At 52.8% G+C, this 19041-nt stretch overlaps 1 protein-coding gene across 1 annotated transcript in view; it reads left to right on the top strand.

The window, feature by feature from the left end:
• Positions 1 to 19041, top strand: part of fads6 (fatty acid desaturase 6) — a 108665-nt gene that overhangs the window by 81359 nt on the left and 8265 nt on the right. Inside the window, exons 4-5 of the mRNA XM_038777959.1 lie at positions 12685 to 12872; positions 16387 to 16566. Of these exons, the coding sequence (XP_038633887.1) occupies positions 12685 to 12872; positions 16387 to 16566 (368 nt within the window). The remainder of the gene's footprint in view (positions 1 to 12684; positions 12873 to 16386; positions 16567 to 19041) is intronic.

Raw genomic sequence — 19041 nt, 5'->3', positions numbered from 1 at the left:
TGTCGAGGCCTTTGCCGGGAATGCCGACGTGTAGTTTGTGCGGGGTTCGGAGAATAGTGGGAGGGCGTCGGATCGGCGTCGCCGTGAAAATCTGCGCGGCCCGCTATTCTCTGAACCGGCGTGAGAGCGGAGAATCGGCCCAATATTTCCTGGCAGAGATCACCTCAGATCCAGCTCACTGCAAACACAGACGCATCCAAGCTCTTTTCCTGAAAATTGAAACTAATACTCCCAAAAAGCAGAAGTGAGCTCAGCTCAACTACCCCCACCCTCTGACATCACTTCAGTAATATGGGCTGCTCCATTTCTTAAAGGTACATTGCTGAAACAACTATTTCTTAAAGGTACTCTCACATGACACTTGTGACGCAAGACCTACCCCTCACAAATCCGTGCTGACTATCCCTAATCAAGCAGTGTCTTTCCAGATGCTCAGAAATCCTATCCATCAGTACCCTTTCCATTACTTTGCCTACCAGCAAAGTAAGACTAACTGGCCTGTAATTCCCAGGGTTATCCCTATTCCCTTTTTTGAACAGGGGCACGACATTCGCCACTCTCCAATCCCCTGGTACCACCCCTGCTGACAGTGAGGACGAAAAGATCATTGCCAATGGTTCTGCAATTTCATCTCTTGCTTCCCATAGAATCCTTGGATATATCCCGTCAGGCCCGGGGGACCTGTCTATCCTCAAGTTTTTCAAAATGCCCAACACATCTTCCTTCCTAAAAAGTATCTCCTCGAGCTTACCAGTCTGTTTCACACTGTCCTCGCCAACAATATGGCCCCTCTCACTCGTAAGGGCAGCACGGTAGCACAAGTGTCTAGCACTGTGGCTTCACAGTGCCAGGGTCCTAGGTTCGATTCCCCGCTGGGGCACTGTCTGTGCGGAGTCTGCACGTTCTTCTTGTGTCTGCTTGGGTTTCCTCCGGGTGCTCCGGTTTCCTCCCACAGTCCAAAGATATGCAGGTTAGGTGGTTTGGCCATGCTGAATTGCCCTTAGTGTCCAAAAAGGTTAGGAGGGATTATTGGGTTATGGGGATAGGGTGAGGGCTTAAGTGGGTCGGTGCAGATTCGATGGGCCGAATGGCCTCCTTCTGCACTGTATGTTCTATGTAAATACTGAAGAAAAGTACTCGTTCAAGACCTCTCCTATCTCTTCAGACTTAATACACAATCTCCCGCTACGGTCCTTGATCGGACACTACCTCGCTCTCATCATTCTCATATTTCTCACATATGTGTAAAAGGCCTTGGGGTTTTCCTTGATCCTACCCGCCAAAGATTTTTCATGCCCTCTCTTAGCTCTCCTAATCCCTTTCTTCAGTTCCCTCCTGGCTATCTTGTATCCCTCCAGCGCCCTGTCTGAACCTTGTTTCCTCAGCCTTACATAAGTATCCTTCTTCCTCTTAACAAGATATTCAACCTCTCTTGTCAACCATGGTTCCCTCACTCGACCATCTCTTCCCTGCCTGACAGGGGCACACATTCCTTTTTCCCTGGAGGGTAGGAGGTGATCTTATGGAGGTCTATAAAATGTTGAGGGGCATAGATGAGCTAGATCGTCAACATCTTTTCCCAAAGGTAGTTGTTATGGGAGACTTTAACTTTCCAAATATTGACTGGAAAAGATATAGTTCGAGTACATTAGATGGGTCATTCTTTGTACAATGTGTGCAGGAGGGTTTCCTGACACAATATGTTGACAGGCCAACAAGAGGCGAGGCCACATTGGATTTGGTTTTGGGTAATGAACCAGGCCAGGTGTTAGATCTGGAGGTAGGTGAGCACTTTGGAAACAGTGACCACAATTCGGTGACCTTTACGTTAGTGATGGAAAGGGATAAGTATACCCCGCAGGGCAAGAGTTATAGCTGGGGGAAGGGCAATTATGATGCCATTAGACATGACTTAGGATGTGTTGGTTGGAGAAGTAGGCTGCAAGGGTTGGGCACACTGGATATGTGGAGCTTGTTCAAGGAACGGCTATTGCATGTTCTTGATAAGTACGTACCAGTCAGGCAGGGAGGAAGGGGTCGAACGAGGGAGCCGTGGTTTACCAAAGAAGTGGAATCTCTTGTTAAGAGGAAGATGGAGGCCTATGTGAAGATGAGGCGTGAAGTTTCAGTTGGGGCGCTTGATAGTTACAAGGAAGCGAGGAAGGATCTAAAGAGAGAGCTGAGACGAGCAAGGAGGGGACATGAGAAGTCTTTGGCAGGTAGGATCAAGGAAAACCCAAAAGCTTTCTATAGGTATGTCAGGAATAAAAGAATGACTAGGGTAAGAGTAGGGCCAGTCAAGGACAGTGGTGGGAAGTTGTGTGTGGAGGCTGAGGAGATAAGCGAGATACTAAATGAATACTTTTCGTCAGTATTCACTCAAGAAAAAGATAATATTGTGGAGGAGAATGCTGAGACCCAGGCTATTAGAATAGATGGCATTGAGGTGCGTAGGGAAGAAGTGTTGGCAATTCTGGACAAGGTGAAAATAGATAAGTCCCCGGGGCCGGATGGGATTTATCCTAGGATTCTCTGGGAAGCCAGGGAAGAGATTGCTGAGCCATTGGCTTTGATTTTTAGGTCATCATTGGCTACAGGAATAGTGCCAGAGGACTGGAGGATAGCAAATGTGGTCCCTTTGTTCAAGAAGGGGAGTAGAGATAACCCCGGTAACTATAGGCCGGTGAGCCTAACGTCTGTGGTGGGTAAAGTCTTAGAGAGGATTATAAAAGATACGATTTATAATCATCTAGATAGGAATAATATGATTAGGGACAGTCAGCATGGTTTTGTGAAGGGCAGGTCATGCCTCACAAACCTTATCGAGTTCTTTGAGAAGGTGACTGAACAGGTAGACGAGGGTAGAGCAGTTGATGTGGTGTATATGGATTTCAGTAAAGCGTTTGATAAGGTTCCCCACGGGCGGCTATTGCAGAAAATACGGAGGCTGGGGATTGAGGGTGATTTAGAGATGTGGATCAGAAATTGGCTAGTTGAAAGAAGACAGAGAGTGGTAGTTGATGGGAAATGTTCAGAATGGAGTTCAGTTACGAGTGGCGTACCACAAGGATCTGTTCTGGGACCGTTGCTGTTTGTCATTTTTATAAATGACCTAGAGGAGGGCGCAGAAGGATGGGTGAGTAAATTTGCAGACGACACTAAACTCGGTGGAGTTGTAGACAGTGCGGAAGGATGTTGCAGGTTACAGAGGGACATAGATAAGCTGCAGAGCTGGGCTGAGAGGTGGCAAATGGAGTTTAATGTGGAGAAGTGTGAGGTGATTCACTTTGGAAAGAATAACAGAAATGCGGAATATTTGGCTAATGGTAAAATTCTTGGTAGTGTGGATGAGCAGAGGGATCTCGGTGTCCATGTACATAGATCCCTGAAAGTTGCCACCCAGGTTGATAGGGTTGTGAAGAAGGCCTATGGTGTGTTGGCCTTTATTGGTAGAGGGATTGAGTTCCGGAGCCATGAGGTCATGTTGCAGTTGTACAAAACTCTAGTACGGCCGCATTTGGAGTATTGCGTACAGTTCTGGTCGCCTCATTATAGGAAGGACGTGGAAGCTTTGGAACGGGTGCAGAGGAGATTTACCAGGATGTTGCCTGGTATGGAGGGAAAATCTTATGAGGAAAGGCTGATGGACTTGAGGTTGTTTTCGTTAGAGAGAAGAAGGTTAAGAGGTGACTTAATAGACGCATACAAAATGATCAGAGGGTTAGATAGGGTGGACAGCGAGAGCCTTCTCCCGCGGATGGAGGTGGCTAGCACGAGGGGACATAGCCTTAAATTGAGGGGTAATAGATATAGGACAGAGGTCAGAGGTGGGTTTTTTTACGCAAAGAGTGGTGAGGCCGTGGAATGCCCTACCTGCAACAGTAGTGAACACGCCAACATTGAGGGCATTTAAAAATTTATTGGATAAGCATATGGATGATAAGGGCATAGTGTAGGTTAGATGGCCTTTAGATTTTTTCCATGTCGGTGCAACATCGAGGGCCGAAGGGCCTGTACTGCGCTGTATCGTTCTATGTTCTATGTAAAGGTAGGGGAGTCTTCAACTAGAGAGCAGAGGTTTAAGGTGAGAGGGGAGAGATACTCCAAATGGGATCTGACCAGAGCCTTATACAGCCTCAGAAGTACATCCCTGGTCTTCTATTCTAGCCCTCTTGACATAAATGCTAACATTGCATTTGCCTTCTTAACTGCCGACTGAACCTGCACATTAACCTTAAGAGAATCATGAACAAGGACTCCCAAATCCCTTTGTGCTTCTGCTTTCCGAAGCATTTCCACATTTAGCAAATAGTCCATGTCCAAATTCCTCCTTCCAAAGTGCATAACCTCACACTTTTCCACATTGTATTTCATTTGCCACTTCATTGCCCACTCTCCTAGCTTGTCCAAGTTCTTCTAGGAGCTAGGATGGAAGCTCAGAGCGAGAACAAACAGAGTTGTTATCTCTGCGTTGTTGCCCGTGCCACGTGATAGTGAGATGAGGAATAGGGAGAGAGAGCAATTAAACACGTGGCTACAGGGATGGTGCAGGCGGGAGGGATTCAGATTTCTGGATAACTGGGGCTCTTTCTGGGGAAGGTGGGACCTCTATAGACAGGATGGTCTACATCTGAACCTGAGGGGCACCAATATCCTGGGGGGGGGGGAGATTTGTTAGTGCTCTTTGGGGGGGTTTAAACTAATTCAGCAGGGGCATGGGAACCTGGATTGTAGTTTTGGGGTACGGGAGATTGAGAGTATAGAGGTCAGGAGCACAGATTTGACTTCGCAGGAGGGTGCCAGTGTTCAGGTAGGTGGTTTGAAGTGTGTCTACTTCAATGCCAGGAGTATATGAAATAAGGTAGGGGAACTGGCAGCATGGGTTGGTACCTGGGACTTCGATGTTGTGGCCATTTCAGAGACATGGATAGAGCAGGGACAGGAATGGTTGTTGCAGGTTCCGGGGTTTAGGTGTTTTAGTAAGCTCAGAGAAGGGGGCAAAAGAGGGGGAGGTGTGGCGCTGCTAGTCAAGGACAGTATTACGGTGGCGGAAAGGATGCTAGATGGGGACTCTTCTTCCGAGGTAGTATGGGCTGAGGTTAGAAACAGGAAAGGAGAGGTCACCCTGTTGGGAGCTTTCTATAGGCCACCTAATAGTTCTAGGGATGTAGAGGAAAGGATAGCGAAGATGATTCTGGAAAAGAGCGAAAGTAACAGGGTAGTTGTTATGGGAGACTTTAACTTTCCAAATATTGACTGGAAAAGATATAGTTCGAGTACATTAGATGGGTCATTCTTTGTACAATGTGTGCAGGAGGGTTTCCTGACACAATATGTTGACAGGCCAACAAGAGGCGAGGCCACATTGGATTTGGTTTTGGGTAATGAACCAGGCCAGGTGTTAGATCTGGAGGTAGGTGAGCACTTTGGAAACAGTGACCACAATTCGGTGACCTTTACGTTAGTGATAAGTATACCCCGCAGGGCAAGAGTTATAGCTGGGGGAAGGGCAATTATGATGCCATTAGACATGACTTAGGATGTGTAGGTTGGATAAGTAGGCTGCAAGGGTTGGGCACACTGGATATGTGGAGCTTGTTCAAGGAACAGCTATTGCGTATTCTTGATAAGTACGTACCAGTCAGGCAGGGAGGAAGGGGTAGAGCTAGGGAACTGTGGTTTACCAAAGAAGTGGAATCTCTTGTTAAGAGGAAGAAGGAGGCCTATGTGAAGATGAGGCGTGAAGTTTCAGTTGACAACAGGCCATCCACAAACCACCTTCAAATTAGGCTGACCGCACTGCACGTATGCAAATTTCCCCAGAACAGCTGATCAGTAGCTCTATTCTGCTGCCCTCTGCTGGATGCTTGCCTTCACTCAAACTCCTCGGGTCTCCTTCGCAGGTACACCTTCAAATTAGGCTGACCGCACTGCACGTATGCAAATTTCCCCAGAACAGCTGATCAGTAGCTCTGCTCTGCTGCCCTCTGCTGGATGATTGCCTTCACTCAAACTCCTCAGGTCTCCTTCGCAGGTACACCTTCAAATTAGGCTGACCGCACTGCACGTATGCAAATTTCCCCAGAACAGCTGATCAGTAACTCTGCTCTGCTGCCCTCTGCTGGATGCTTGCCTTCACTCAAACTCCTCGGGTCTCCTTCGCAGGTACACCTTCAAATTAGGCTGACCGCACTGCACGTATGCAAATTTCCCCAGAACAGCTGATCAGTACCTCTGCTCTGCTGCCCTCTGCTGGATGATTACCTTCACTCAAACGCCTTGGGTCTCCTTCGCAGGTTCACCTTCAACTTAGGCTGACCGCACTGCACGTATGCAAATTTCCCCAGAACAGCTGATCAGTAGCTCTGCTCTGCTGCCCTCTGCTGCCAGTCAGCCAATCTTCTATCCATGCCAGGATCTTACCCTGAACACCATGAGCTCTTAACTTATTTAACAGCCTCCTATGCGGCACCTACGCAGCAGACCACAACAATGCGGCCGACCCGCTCTGACGGGTACTGGAGGGCCCCTGCAGAGCGATAAGCGCATCTTCAGCAGCCCAAAGCACCTCTTGACCACACCCCTGGTCGCACAATGGGCATCATTGTAGCAGATCTCCGTGTCGGTCTGTGGCCTCCGGATAGGTATCATCAGCTACACCCGCAACGGGTAACCCTTGTCGCCCAGCCGGGGTGGTGTCCCTCGAACATGCCGGGGATGAACAATTGCACCAGGATAAATGAGTCATGCACACTGCCCGGGTAACGGACGCAGATGTGCGGGATCTTCATCTGGCGGTCGTAGACCACAAGCACGTACATGGAGTAGGACCCCTGACTGTTCGTGAACCGCCGGTGGCCGCATGGTCACGTGCACCCCATCGATCTCCCCCTTTACCATGGGTAACCTGGCGACGGCAACGAAGCCCGCTGCCCGGGCAACCTGGTCGGCGCGGTCCGCGATGTCACACAGGGCGTCTGTCACTGCACGGATGCACCTGTGCACCGATGCCTGGGAGATGCCGGACAGGTCCCCTCCCCAGACTCGGCGCCTGGAATGAACCCGTGGCATAGATGTTCAGGGCCACCGTCACCTTGATGGCCACCGGGAGAGGGTGTCCTCCCCCAGTCGCACGTGGTGACAGGTGTGCCATCAGGTGGCAGATGTGGCCGACGGTTTCCCGGCTCATCCGGAATCTCCTCCTGCATGCCCTGTCAGGGAGGTCATCGAAGTACATGTGTCGCCGGTACACACGAGGCCTGATCGGGCGCCATGGCACCTCCTCCTCCCCCTCCTCCTCATCGGTATCCTCATCCTGTGCCTCGCCCTCGTTGTGGTCCTGTTCCTCCTGCACCTGTTGGGCGGGCCCCACTCCAGCCTGAGCGGCTGCCACCTGCCCCTCTGCAGCCCGTTCCTCTGGTGAAGCCTCCGCTGCCTCTCTGAGCTGCCTCCGCTGACGCTGCCACAGGGCTGCATGCAGGGCAGCGGCCCCCGCTACAGCGGCCAACATTGCTGGCTGGAGACAAAACACAATGATCTGTGGGGGGTGGGGGGGTAGGCAACAGGTTTAACCATGGTGCATGATCCCCTCCACATCCAGGTACCTGGCCACCCTGGTTGCCAGCTTGCGCCCCAGCCAAGCATGCCCCCCACCCAACCCATCGGTGTCCCGACTCCTGTTGCCCATCCCTCCTGCTAGTGCCACCGTTAAATGGCACTGCCCTCACTGGGGGCTGCCGTGGGTGCAGCCCTGGACTTACCCGCCGGTGGGTGCCGCCGGCTGGGAGGGCAGCCCCCTGGGGGACCTGGCACCCATCTGCACAGCCGGGAGGCCTGCACTCAGCCAGTGCCCGGGGTTGGTGCCCATCAGCCTGGCCGCCCTAATGGCGTCCGTGGCTTTGGCACTGCCCTGTCATAGCGGGCCATTGCCGGCCGGCGGGGCTGGTCGTCCCCAAGCCCCTACCCGAACCTGGAGGGTCTACCCACCCCCCAACTCGCCGCCCCCCCCCCCCCCTCCCCCACCCACAGCAAGACTGGTTGACGATTTTTAAACCACGGAAGAATCTCACTGGCGTGACCCCAGAGTATCGCCGGGAGCCCGGAGAATCACTCAGCAGACTACATCCGGCCGGGCGGCGCCTTTCATGGCCAAGCTGTTCGGAAAATTGTGAAACGGCATCGGACCGATGTCGCGCGACTTTCCGTCATGAATGGCGATTCTCCGAACCGGCGCGGGCTCGGAGAATCCCGTCCTATATATTCCAAGTGGAAAGGCAAATCCACAAGACCATCTGGGCAGGAAATGTCTTGATTGCAGGTTGAGAGTGATCGTTACCCCAAATCAATCTGATTCTGTTCCCAGGAGCCCTGGCGTTAATCTACATTTGAAACAATTCATCTGCAGGAAGGAAGTTGGCTTTTGTTTCTGCACAGATTGGGTCAGGTTATGTCTTCAAGCCCAGAGCTGAAATTATTACCTGAAAGAGGGAGGGGCCACTGTCACCCTCCATCTCAGGTAAGACCTGGAAACGGCTTCTGTGCCAGACCGGGGTCCCAACTCTGGGCCAGACCGGGGTCCCAACTCTGGGACAGACCGGGGTCCGCACTCTGGCCCAGTCCGGGGTCCGCACTCTGGGTCTGACCGGGGTCCGCACTCTGGGTCTGACCGGGGTCCGCACTCTGGGCCAGACCGGGGTCTGCACTCTGGGCCAGACCGGGGTCCCAACTCTGGGCCAGACCGGGGTCCGCACTCTGGGTCAGACCGGGGTCCCAACTCTGGGCCAGACCGGGGTCCGCACTCTGGGTCAGACCGGGGTCCGCACTCTGGGTCAGACCGGGGTCCCAACTCTGGGTCAGACCGGGGTCCGCACTCTGGGTCAGTCCGGGGTCCGCACTCTGGGTCAGTCCGGGGTCCGCACTCTGGGTCTGTCCGGGGTCCGCACTCTGGGTCAGTCCGGGGTCCGCACTCTGGGTCAGTCCGGGGTCCGCACTCTGGGTCAGACCGGGGTCCCAACTCTGGGTCAGACCGGGGTCCGCACTCTGGGTCAGTCCGGGGTCCGCACTCTGGGTCAGACCGGGGTCCGCACTCTGGGCCAGACCGGGGTCCGCACTCTGGGTCTGTCCGGGGTCCGCACTCTGGGTCAGACCGGGGTCCGCACTCTGGGTCAGACCGGGGTCCCAACTCTGGGCCAGACCGGGGTCCGCACTCTGGGTCAGTCCGGGGTCCGCACTCTGGGTCTGTCCGGGGTCCGCACTCTGGGTCTGTCCGGGGTCCGCACTCTGGGTCAGTCCGGGGTCCGCACTCTGGGTCAGACCGGGGTCACAACTCTGGGTCAGACCGGGGTCCGCACTCTGGGTCAGTCCGGGGTCCGCACTCTGGGTCAGTCCGGGGTCCGCACTCTGGGTCTGTCCGGGGTCCGCACTCTGGGTCAGTCCGGGGTCCGCACTCTGGGTCAGTCCGGGGTCCGCACTCTGGGTCAGTCCGGGGTCCGCACTCTGGGTCAGACCCGGGTCCCAACTCTGGGTCAGCCCGGGGTCCGCACTCTGGGTCAGTCCGGGGTCCGCACTCTGGGTCAGACCGGGGTCCGCACTCTGGGCCAGACCGGGCTCCGCACTCTGGGTCAGTCCGGGGTCCGCACTCTGGGTCAGTCCGGGGTCCGCACTCTGGGTCAGTCCGGGGTCCGCACTCTGGGTCAGACCCGGGTCCCAACTCTGGGTCAGCCCGGGGTCCGCACTCTGGGTCAGTCCGGGGTCCGCACTCTGGGTCAGACCGGGGTCCGCACTCTGGGCCAGACCGGGGTCCGCACTCTGGGTCTGTCCGGGGTCCGCACTCTGGGTCAGACCGGGGTCCGCACTCTGGGTCAGACCGGGGTCCCAACTCTGGGCCAGACCGGGGTCCGCACTCTGGGTCAGACCGGGGTCCACACTCTGGGCCAGACCGGGGTCCGCACTCTGGGTCAGACCGGGGTCCGCACTCTGGGTCAGACCGGGGTCCGCACTCTGGGTCTGTCCGGGGTCCGCACTCTGGGTCAGACCGGGGTCCCAACTCTGGGCCAGACCGGGGTCCCAACTCTGGGTCAGACCGGGCTCCGCACTCTGGGCCAGACCGGGGTCCGCACTCTGGGCCAGACCGGGGTCCGCACTCTGGGCCAGACCGGGGTCCGCACTCTGGGTCAGACCGGGGTCCGCACTCTGGGTCAGACCGGGGTCCGCACTCTGTGCCAGACCGGGGTCCGCACTCTGGGTCAGACCGGGGTCCGCACTCTGTGCCAGACCGGGGTCCCAACTCTGGGCCAGACCGGGCTCCGCACTCTGGGTCAGACCGGGGTCCGCACTCTGTGCCAGACCGGGGTCCGCACTCTGGGTCAGACCGGGGTCCGCACTCTGTGCCAGACCGGGGTCCGCACTCTGGGCCAGACCGGGGTCCGCACTCTGGGTCAGACCGGGGTCCGCACTCTGGGTCAGACCGGGGTCCGCACTCTGGGCCAGACTGGGCTCCGCACTCTGGGTCAGACCGGGGTCCGCACTCTGGCCCAGTCCGGGGTCCCAACTCTGTGCCAGACCGGGGTCCCAACTCTGGGCCAGACCGGGGTCCGCACTCTGGGCCAGACCGGGGTCCGCACTCTGGGTCAGACCGGGGTCCGCACTCTGGGTCAGACCGGGGTCCGCACTCTGGGTCAGACCGGGGTCCGCACTCTGGGTCAGACCGGGGTCCGCACTCTGGGTCAGACCGGGGGCCGCACTCAGTCAGACCGGGGTCCGCACTCTGGGTCAGACCGGGGTCCGCACTCTGGGTCTGACCGGGGTCTGCACTCTGGGTCAGACCGGGGTCCGCACTCTGGGTCAGACCGGGGTCCGCACTCTGGGTCAGACCGGGGTCCGCACTCTGGGTCAGACCGGGGTCCGCACTCTGGGTCAGTCCGGGGTCCGCAATCGGTCAGACCGGGGTCCGCACTCTCGGTCAGACCGGGGTCCGCACTCTGGGCCAGACCGGGGTCCACACTCTGGGTCAGACCGGGGTCCGCACTCGGTCAGACCGGGGTCCGCACTCTGGGTCAGACCGGGGTCCGCACTCTGGGTCTGACCGGGGTCCGCACTCTGGGTCAGACCGGGGTCCGCACTCTGGGTCAGTCCGGGGTCCGCACTCTGGGCCAGACCGGGGTCCACACTCTGGGTCAGACCGGGGTCCGCACTCGGTCAGACCGGGGTCCGCACTCGGTCAGACCGGGGTCCGCACTCTGGGTCAGACCGGGGTCCGCACTCTGGGTCTGACCGGGGTCCGCACTCGGTCAGACCGGGGTCCGCACTCTGGGTCAGACCGGGGTCCGCACTCTGGGTCTGACCGGGGTCCGCACTCTGGGCCAGTTTTATTTTCTTGTGGACTATCGGTGCTTTCCCCACCCCATGTCAATCGCAATCCCGAGCTACAGTAACTGCTGGCTACCTGGCTGGATGAGGCCCTCTGCCTTTTTACCAAACTGCCTGACTATTGGCTGAGAGTGTGCAGCATGTTATTATGTTGAGGGTGCGCCATTGTGAACGACAATCTGCATGTCATTGCCTTGTGTGTTTGAGCCTGATTGACATCTCCCTGCCGTCTGCCCATCTTGTCTCCATGTTAGTAATGGGGCCTCTGACTCTGGTTAAAATGGTTGCCATGTGAACAACTACGTTTGAAAGTCAAGATTGTCTTTTGATTTTGTTTGAAACAAAAGGCACCACAGTGAAAGATGTTTCTCCATGGTTATTAACCATGAGAAATATATTAACTTGCGAAGAATCTCACGCCCATGGTATTTGGACGTCCTTTGACCCCAGTCTATTCTGTGAACAAAGGGTTAATAACTGGCACTAAAGGGAAACTGAGACACTGACAGGCTTTCAAACAGACAGCTGTGGAAGAGTTAGTTAAACTCGGAGTTACAAATGCTGCAATAGAAATTGAACCACCTCTCAGGAGGATGTGAAAGATCCTGTCATTATTACAAAGAGCTGGAGAGTTATCCCTGATGTAAAAACAGATAATCGCAGCAGGTCTGGCAACACCTGTGGAGAGAGAAACAGAGTCTGTAATGACTCTTCTACAGAGCGGGTTCTTCAGAACAGATTGGTCCCTGGTGTCCTGGCCCATATTTACCCTTCGACTAACATCACAAATACAGATGATCTGGTCATTATCACATGGCTTTTTGTGGGATCTTGCTGTGTGTAAAGCAGCTGCCACACCTTCTATGTTACTTCATTAGATGTGAAGCACTTTGGGAAACCATGTGAGGTGTCAGATTAAAGTGAGCTCAGTCGCCTCTGGATGGGGTGTCCTGTCAGGTGAACTTAAAACAACCCGTGACACCATTCAAAAAGCATAGAGGAGTTCTCACATCGTCCCTGCCAATTTTTCCACCTCAACCAACATCAGTAATACAGATGGTTGAATCTTTTACCTCATATCCATTGTGGGATCTTGCTGCATGTAAATTGACGGCTACTTTTGCTGGCAAAATAAGCAACTGGCAATGAAGCAATTTGGGGTGTCCTTGATGGGAAAGGTACTGAATAAATCCAGCTTGTTCACTCTGCGTCCTTTTCCAATAGTGTGGATACAGGTTGTTTCAGTGTGGAGATTGGGGAGTCGGATAAAACACAGACTGCTGAACTGAAGCTGATGTTGATGAATTTTCTTGCCAGGATTGATCCAGGATCTGCCAGTGATGACAATCATCAGGACCTTCTCAACAATCACCCTGGGGATGTGGGCCCACTGTTGGCTCCTAGTCCGGGTGTCCGGTTTTCAATCGTTGTTCTCTGCCTTTCTGTGTATGATGCTGTACAAAGCCATTTACTCCATTCCATACATACACGTCAATATTTTTCAGGTAGGATTTGGGTCTGAGGAACGAACTGCAGTCATGTTGGCGAGTGTTGCCTCTCTTTAGCAGGGAGATCTGCAGCTTCTCTAATCTCTAATTGACTGATTGTACACTGTCGTATTGATGCTCTTCTGAACTTCACTGTTATTCACCACACGCTGTAACAGCCCAGCCCACACAATCTAAATTCTCCAGGTACACTCCATCACCCCATCTTAACTCATTCCTTGACCCCTCACTCCATCGCCCCTCACTCTGAACTCATTCCCATCATCCCTCACTCCATCACCCCTCACTCTGAACTCACTCCAACACGCCTCACTCTGAACTCACTCCCATCACCCCTCACTCCATCGCCCCTCACTCTGAACTCACTCCCATCACCCCTCACACCATCACCCCACACTCTGAACTCACTCCATCACCCCTCACTCTGAACTCACTCCATCACCCCTCTGAACTCACTCCATCACCCTCACTCTGAACTCACTCCAACACGCCTCACTCTGAACTCACTCCATCACCCTCACTCTGAACTCACTCCATCATCCTCACTCTGAACTCACTCCATCATCCTCACTCTGAACTCACTCCATCACCCTCACTCTGAACTCACTCCATCATCCTCACTCTGAACTCACTCCATCGCCCCTCACACTGAACTCACTCCCATCACCCCTCACTCCATCACCCCTCACTCTGAACTCACTCCATCATCCTCACTCTGAACTCACTCCATCACCCTCACTCTTAACTCACTCCATCATGCTCACTCTGAACTCACTCCATCACCCTCACTCTTAACTCACTCCATCACCCTCACTCTGAACTCACTCCAACACGCCTCACTCCATCACCCTCACTCTGAACTCACTCCAACACGCCTCACTCCATCACCCTCACTCTTAACTTACTCCATCACCCTCACTCTGAACTCACTACAACACGCCTCACTCCATCACCCCTCACTCTGAACTCACTCCATCACCCCTCACTCTGAACTCACTCCCATCACCCTCACTCTGAACTCACTCCATCACCCCTCACTCTGAACTCACTCCCATCACCCTTCGCTCCATCATCCCCCACTCTGAACTCACACATCACCCCTCACTCTGAACTCTCTCCATCACCCTCACTCTGAACTCACTCCATCACCCCTCACTCTAAACTCTCTCCATCACCCTCACTCTGAACTCACTCCATCGCCCCTCACTCTGAACTCACTCCATCACCCCTCACTCTAAACTCTCTCCATCACCCTCACTCTGAACTCACTCCATCACCGCTCACTCTTAACTCACTCCATCAGCCCTCACTCTGAGCTCTCTCCATCGCCCCTCACTCTGAACTCACTCCATCACCCTCACTCTTAACTCACTCCATCACCCCTCACTCTGAACTCACTCCATCAACCCTCACTCTGAACTCACTCTATCGCCCCTCATTCTGAACTCACTCCATCACCCCTCACTCTGAACTCACTCCATCACCCCTCACTCTGAACTCACTCCATCACCCCTCACTCTGAACTCTCTCCATCACCCTCACTCTGAACTCACTCCATCGCCCCTCACTCTTAACTCACTCCATCACCCCTCAATCTGAACTCACTCCACCACCCTCACTCTTAACTCACTCCATCACCCTCACTCTTAACTCACTCCATCACCCCTCACTCTGAACTCACTCCCATCACCCTCACTCTGAACTCACTCCATCACCCCTCACTCTGAACTTACTCCATCACCCCTCACTCTGAACTCACTCCATCACCCCTCACTCTGAACTCACTCCATCACCCCTCACTGTGAACTCACTCCATCGCCCCTCACTCTGAACTCACTCCCATCACCCTTCACTCCATCACCCCTCACTCTGAACTCACTCCCATCACCCTTCACTCCATCATCCCTCACTCTGAACTCACTCCATCACCCCTCACTCTGAACTCTCTCCATCACCCTCACTCTGAACTCACTCCATCACCCCTCACTCTAAACTCTCTCCATCACCCTCACTCTGAACTCACTCCATCGCCCCTCACTCTTCACTAACTCCATCACCCCTCACTGTGAACTCACTCCATCGCCCCTCACTCTTCACTAACTCCATCGCCCCTCACTCTGAACTCACTCCATCATCCTCACTCTGAACTCACTCCATCACCCCTCACTCTGAACTCTCTCCATCACCCTCACTCTAAACTCTCTCCATCACCCTCACTCTGAACTCACTCCATCACCCCTCACTCTTTACTCACTCCATCACTCCTCACCTTGAACTCATTCCGTTCCCCCTATTCTTAATTCATTGCATTGCACATCACTCTTAATTCACTCTAACACTCCTCACTCTTAACTCACTCCATCTTCTACCAAACATCACAAACTCCAACACCCCTCACTTTTAACTCACTCCATCACCCTCACTATTAAACTCCTCCATCATCCCATTCTTAACTCACTCTATCACCCTCACTATTAAATTCCTGCAACACCCCATTCTTAACTCACTCCATCACCCTCACTATTAACTCACTCCATCATTCTCACTCTCAACTAACTCCATCATCCCCACTGTTAACTCACCCCATCACCCCTCATTCTTCCCCATTTCTATAACTATGGCGTTCCTCATCTCCCTCCCCCAATTCCTGGCTTTCCTTCCTACAATTTTCAACTTTGCAGTTTACGAAAACAAATTAATTATTTGCTGGTTTTCCTAATCTCTATCACTCTCAGTTTATTCTGCATTCAATTCTTTTCCCATTCCCCGGGAATTTTCAATGATATTTAACCATTCCAACTACAAAACGTTTTAAAAACAGATTAAGATCTCTGGTCAAAGCGGTGATATTTCTCATGCAATCCTGCATATTATTATACAATGATGCAACCATGACAATTAAGTAAAGCTGTGTAAAACGTATTGAGCACAGGACTCCCTCTCCCCCATCTCATTTTCTGTTACAGAAATATTTAATTGTGTCAGAGATGAGGAACATTGGGAGCGGAGGTGGCTAGGGAACACACTCGCACTTTCCATGCATTTAGAAGTTGAGTGTTCTTCATAATAATTCCATTTACGCATTTTGGCTCCAAACCCTTAAAAACCTCACGCGACAACACCTGTTGATCTCAGTTCTAAAATTTTCAATTGACTCCCAGTACCAGCCTCCCCGGACAGGCGCCGGAATGTGGCAACTAGGGGCTTTTCACAGTAACTTCATTGAAGCCTACTCGTGACAATAAAGCGATTTTCATTTAATTTTCACAGCATTTGGGGATAGATTTCCATTCCCCTTTAGATAAAGAATTGATTCTTATCATGACCCCTAATGGGCCTATCTGTTAAGATGATCACTCGAACTCCAAAGGAGCTGCTTTCTCAACATACCCCATTGAATCCTCCAATTCCTAAAAACATATGTTTTAGTACAGCCTAGTTTCACATCCAGAGGTCTCAATTTGTGTCAGGTGTTGGATTATTAAAGAGTTTTTAAAATTATTTTTCAAAGCATATTGGGTTGGCGATGTTCTCTCCTATGAAGAAGCCAAAGCGAATCTACCAGATGGCATATGGAGTGTTGAACCTGCCACGGAACTTGCTGCTAGATTGGTCGTTTGGGCACTCACTCGTCAACTGCCATGTGGAGCATCATCTGTTCCCAAAATTGTCTGACAACATGTGTCTGAAGGTAGAGTGATGGGAGAGTTAGTGTGTGCGGGACTGATGGGAGAGTTAGTGTGTGGGAGTGATGGGAGAGTTAGTGTGTGGGAACTTCTTCACCCAAAGGGTTGTGAATCTATGGAATTCCTTGCCCAGTGAAGCAGTTGAGGCTCCTTCATTAAATGTTTTTAAGATAAAGATAGATAGTTTTTTGAAGAATAAAGGGATTAAGGGTTATGGTGTTCAGGCCGGAAAGTGGAGCTGAGTCCACAAGTGATGGGAGAGTTAGTGTGTGGGAGTGATGGGAGAGTTAGACTGGGAGTAATAGGAGAGTTAGACTGGGAGTAATGGGAGAGTTCGTGTGTGGGAGAGTTAGACTGTGGGAGTGATGGGAGAGTTAGACTGGGAGTGATGGGAGAGTTAGACTGTGGGAATGATGGGAGAGTTAGACTGGGAGTGATGGGAGAGTTAGACTGGGAGTGATGGGAGAGTTAGACTGGGAGTGATGGGAGTGTTAGTGTGTGGGAGTGATGGGAGAGTTAGTGTGTGGGAGTGATGGGAGAGTTAGTGTGTGGGAGTGATGGGAGAGTTAGACTGTGGGAGTAATGGGAGAGTTAGACTGGGAGTGATGGGAGAGTTAGTGTGTGGGAGTGATGGAGAGTTAGACTGAGAGTGATGGGAGAGTTAGACTGTGGGAGTGATGGGAGAGTTAGGCTGGGAGTGATGGGAGAGTGAGACTGGGAGTGATGGGAGAGTTTGTGTGTGGGAGTGATGGGAGAGTTAGTGTGTGGGAGTGATGGGAGAGTTAGTGTGTGGGAGCGATGGGAGAGTTAGACTGTGGGAGTAATGGGAGAGTTAGACTGGGAGTGATGGGAGAGTTAGACTGTGGGAGTGATGGGAGAGTTAGTGTGTGGGAGTGATGGAGAGTTAGACTGTGGGAGTGATGGGAGAGTTAGACTGGGAGTGATGGAGAGTTAGACTGTGGGAGTGATGGGAGAGTTAGACTGGGAGTTATGGGAGAGTTCGACTGGGAGTGATGGGAGAGTGAGACTGGGAGTGATGGGAGAGTTAGTGTGTGGGAGTGATGGGAGAGTTAGTGTGTGGGAGTGATGGGAGAGTTAGTGTGTGGGAGTGATGGGAGAGTTAGTGTGTGGGAGTGATGGGAGAGTTAGTGTGTGGGAGTGATGGGAGAGTTAGACTGTGGGAATGATGGGAGAATTAGACTGGGAGTGACGGGAGAGTTAGAATGGGAGTGATGGGAGAGTTGGACTGGGAGTGATGGGAGTGTTAGTGTGTGGGAGTGATGGAGAGTTAGACTGGGGAGTGATGGGTGAGTTAGACTGGGAGTAATGGGAGAGTTAGACTGGGAGTGATGGGAGAGTTAGACTGGGAGTGATGGGAGAGTTTGTGTGTGGGAGTGGTGGAGAGTTAGACTGTGGGAGTGATGGGAGAGTTAGTGTGTGGGAGTGATGGAGAGTTAGACTGTGGGAGTGGTGAGAGAGTTAGACTGGGAGTAATGGGAGAGTTAGACTGTGGGAGTGTTAGTGTGTGGGAGTGATGGGAGAGTTAGACTGTGGGAGTGATGGGAGAGTTAGACTGGGAGTGATGGGAGAGTTAGACTGGGAGTGATGGGAGAGTTAGACTGTGGGAGTGATTGCAGAGTTAGTGTGTGGGAGTGATGGAGAGTTATACTGTGGGAGTGATGGGAGAGTTAGACTGGGAGTGATGGGAGAGTTAGACTGTGGGAGTGATGGGAGTGTTAGTGTGTGGGAGTGATGGGAGAGTTAGACTGGGAGTGATGGGAGAGTTAGACTGGGAGTGATAGGAGAGTTAGACTGGGAGTGATGGGAGAGTTAGACTGTGGGAGTGATGGGAGAGTTAGTGTGTGGGTGTGATGGGAGAGTTAGTGTGTGGGAGTGATGGGAGAGTTAGTGTGTGGGAGTGATGGGAGAGTTAGACTGTGAGAGTAATGGGAGAGTTAGACTGGGAGTGATGGGAGAGTTAGACTGTGGGAGTGATGGGAGAGTTAGTGTGTGGGAGTGATGGAGAGTTAGACTGTGGGAGTGATGGGAGAGTTAGACTGGGAGTGATGGAGAGTTAGACTGTGGGAGTGATGGGAGAGTTAGACTGGGAGTTATGGGAGAGTTAGACTGTGGGAGTGATGGGCGAGTTAGTGTGTGGGAGTGATGGGAGTGTTAGACTGTGGGAGTGATGGGAAAGTTAAACTGTGGGAGTGATGGGAGAGTTAGACTGGGAGTGATGGGAGAGTTAGTGTGTGGGAGTGATGGGAGAGTTAGTGTGTGGGAGTGATGGGAGAGTTAGACAGTGGGAATGATGGGAGAGTTAGACTGTGGGAGTGATGGGAGAGTTAGTGTGTGGAAGTGATGGGAGAGTTAGACTGTGGGAGTGATGGGAGAGTTAGAGTGATGGGAGTGTTAGACTGTGGGAGTGAATAGGAGAGTTAGTGTGTGGGAGTAATGGGAGTAGACTGGGAGTGAAGGGA

Source organism: Scyliorhinus canicula, chromosome 18 (assembly GCF_902713615.1).
Source record: "Scyliorhinus canicula chromosome 18, sScyCan1.1, whole genome shotgun sequence".
Taxonomy (NCBI): domain Eukaryota; kingdom Metazoa; phylum Chordata; class Chondrichthyes; order Carcharhiniformes; family Scyliorhinidae; genus Scyliorhinus; species Scyliorhinus canicula.
Note: the sequence above shows the minus strand (reverse complement) of the source record. Positions and strands in the feature narration are given on the sequence as shown.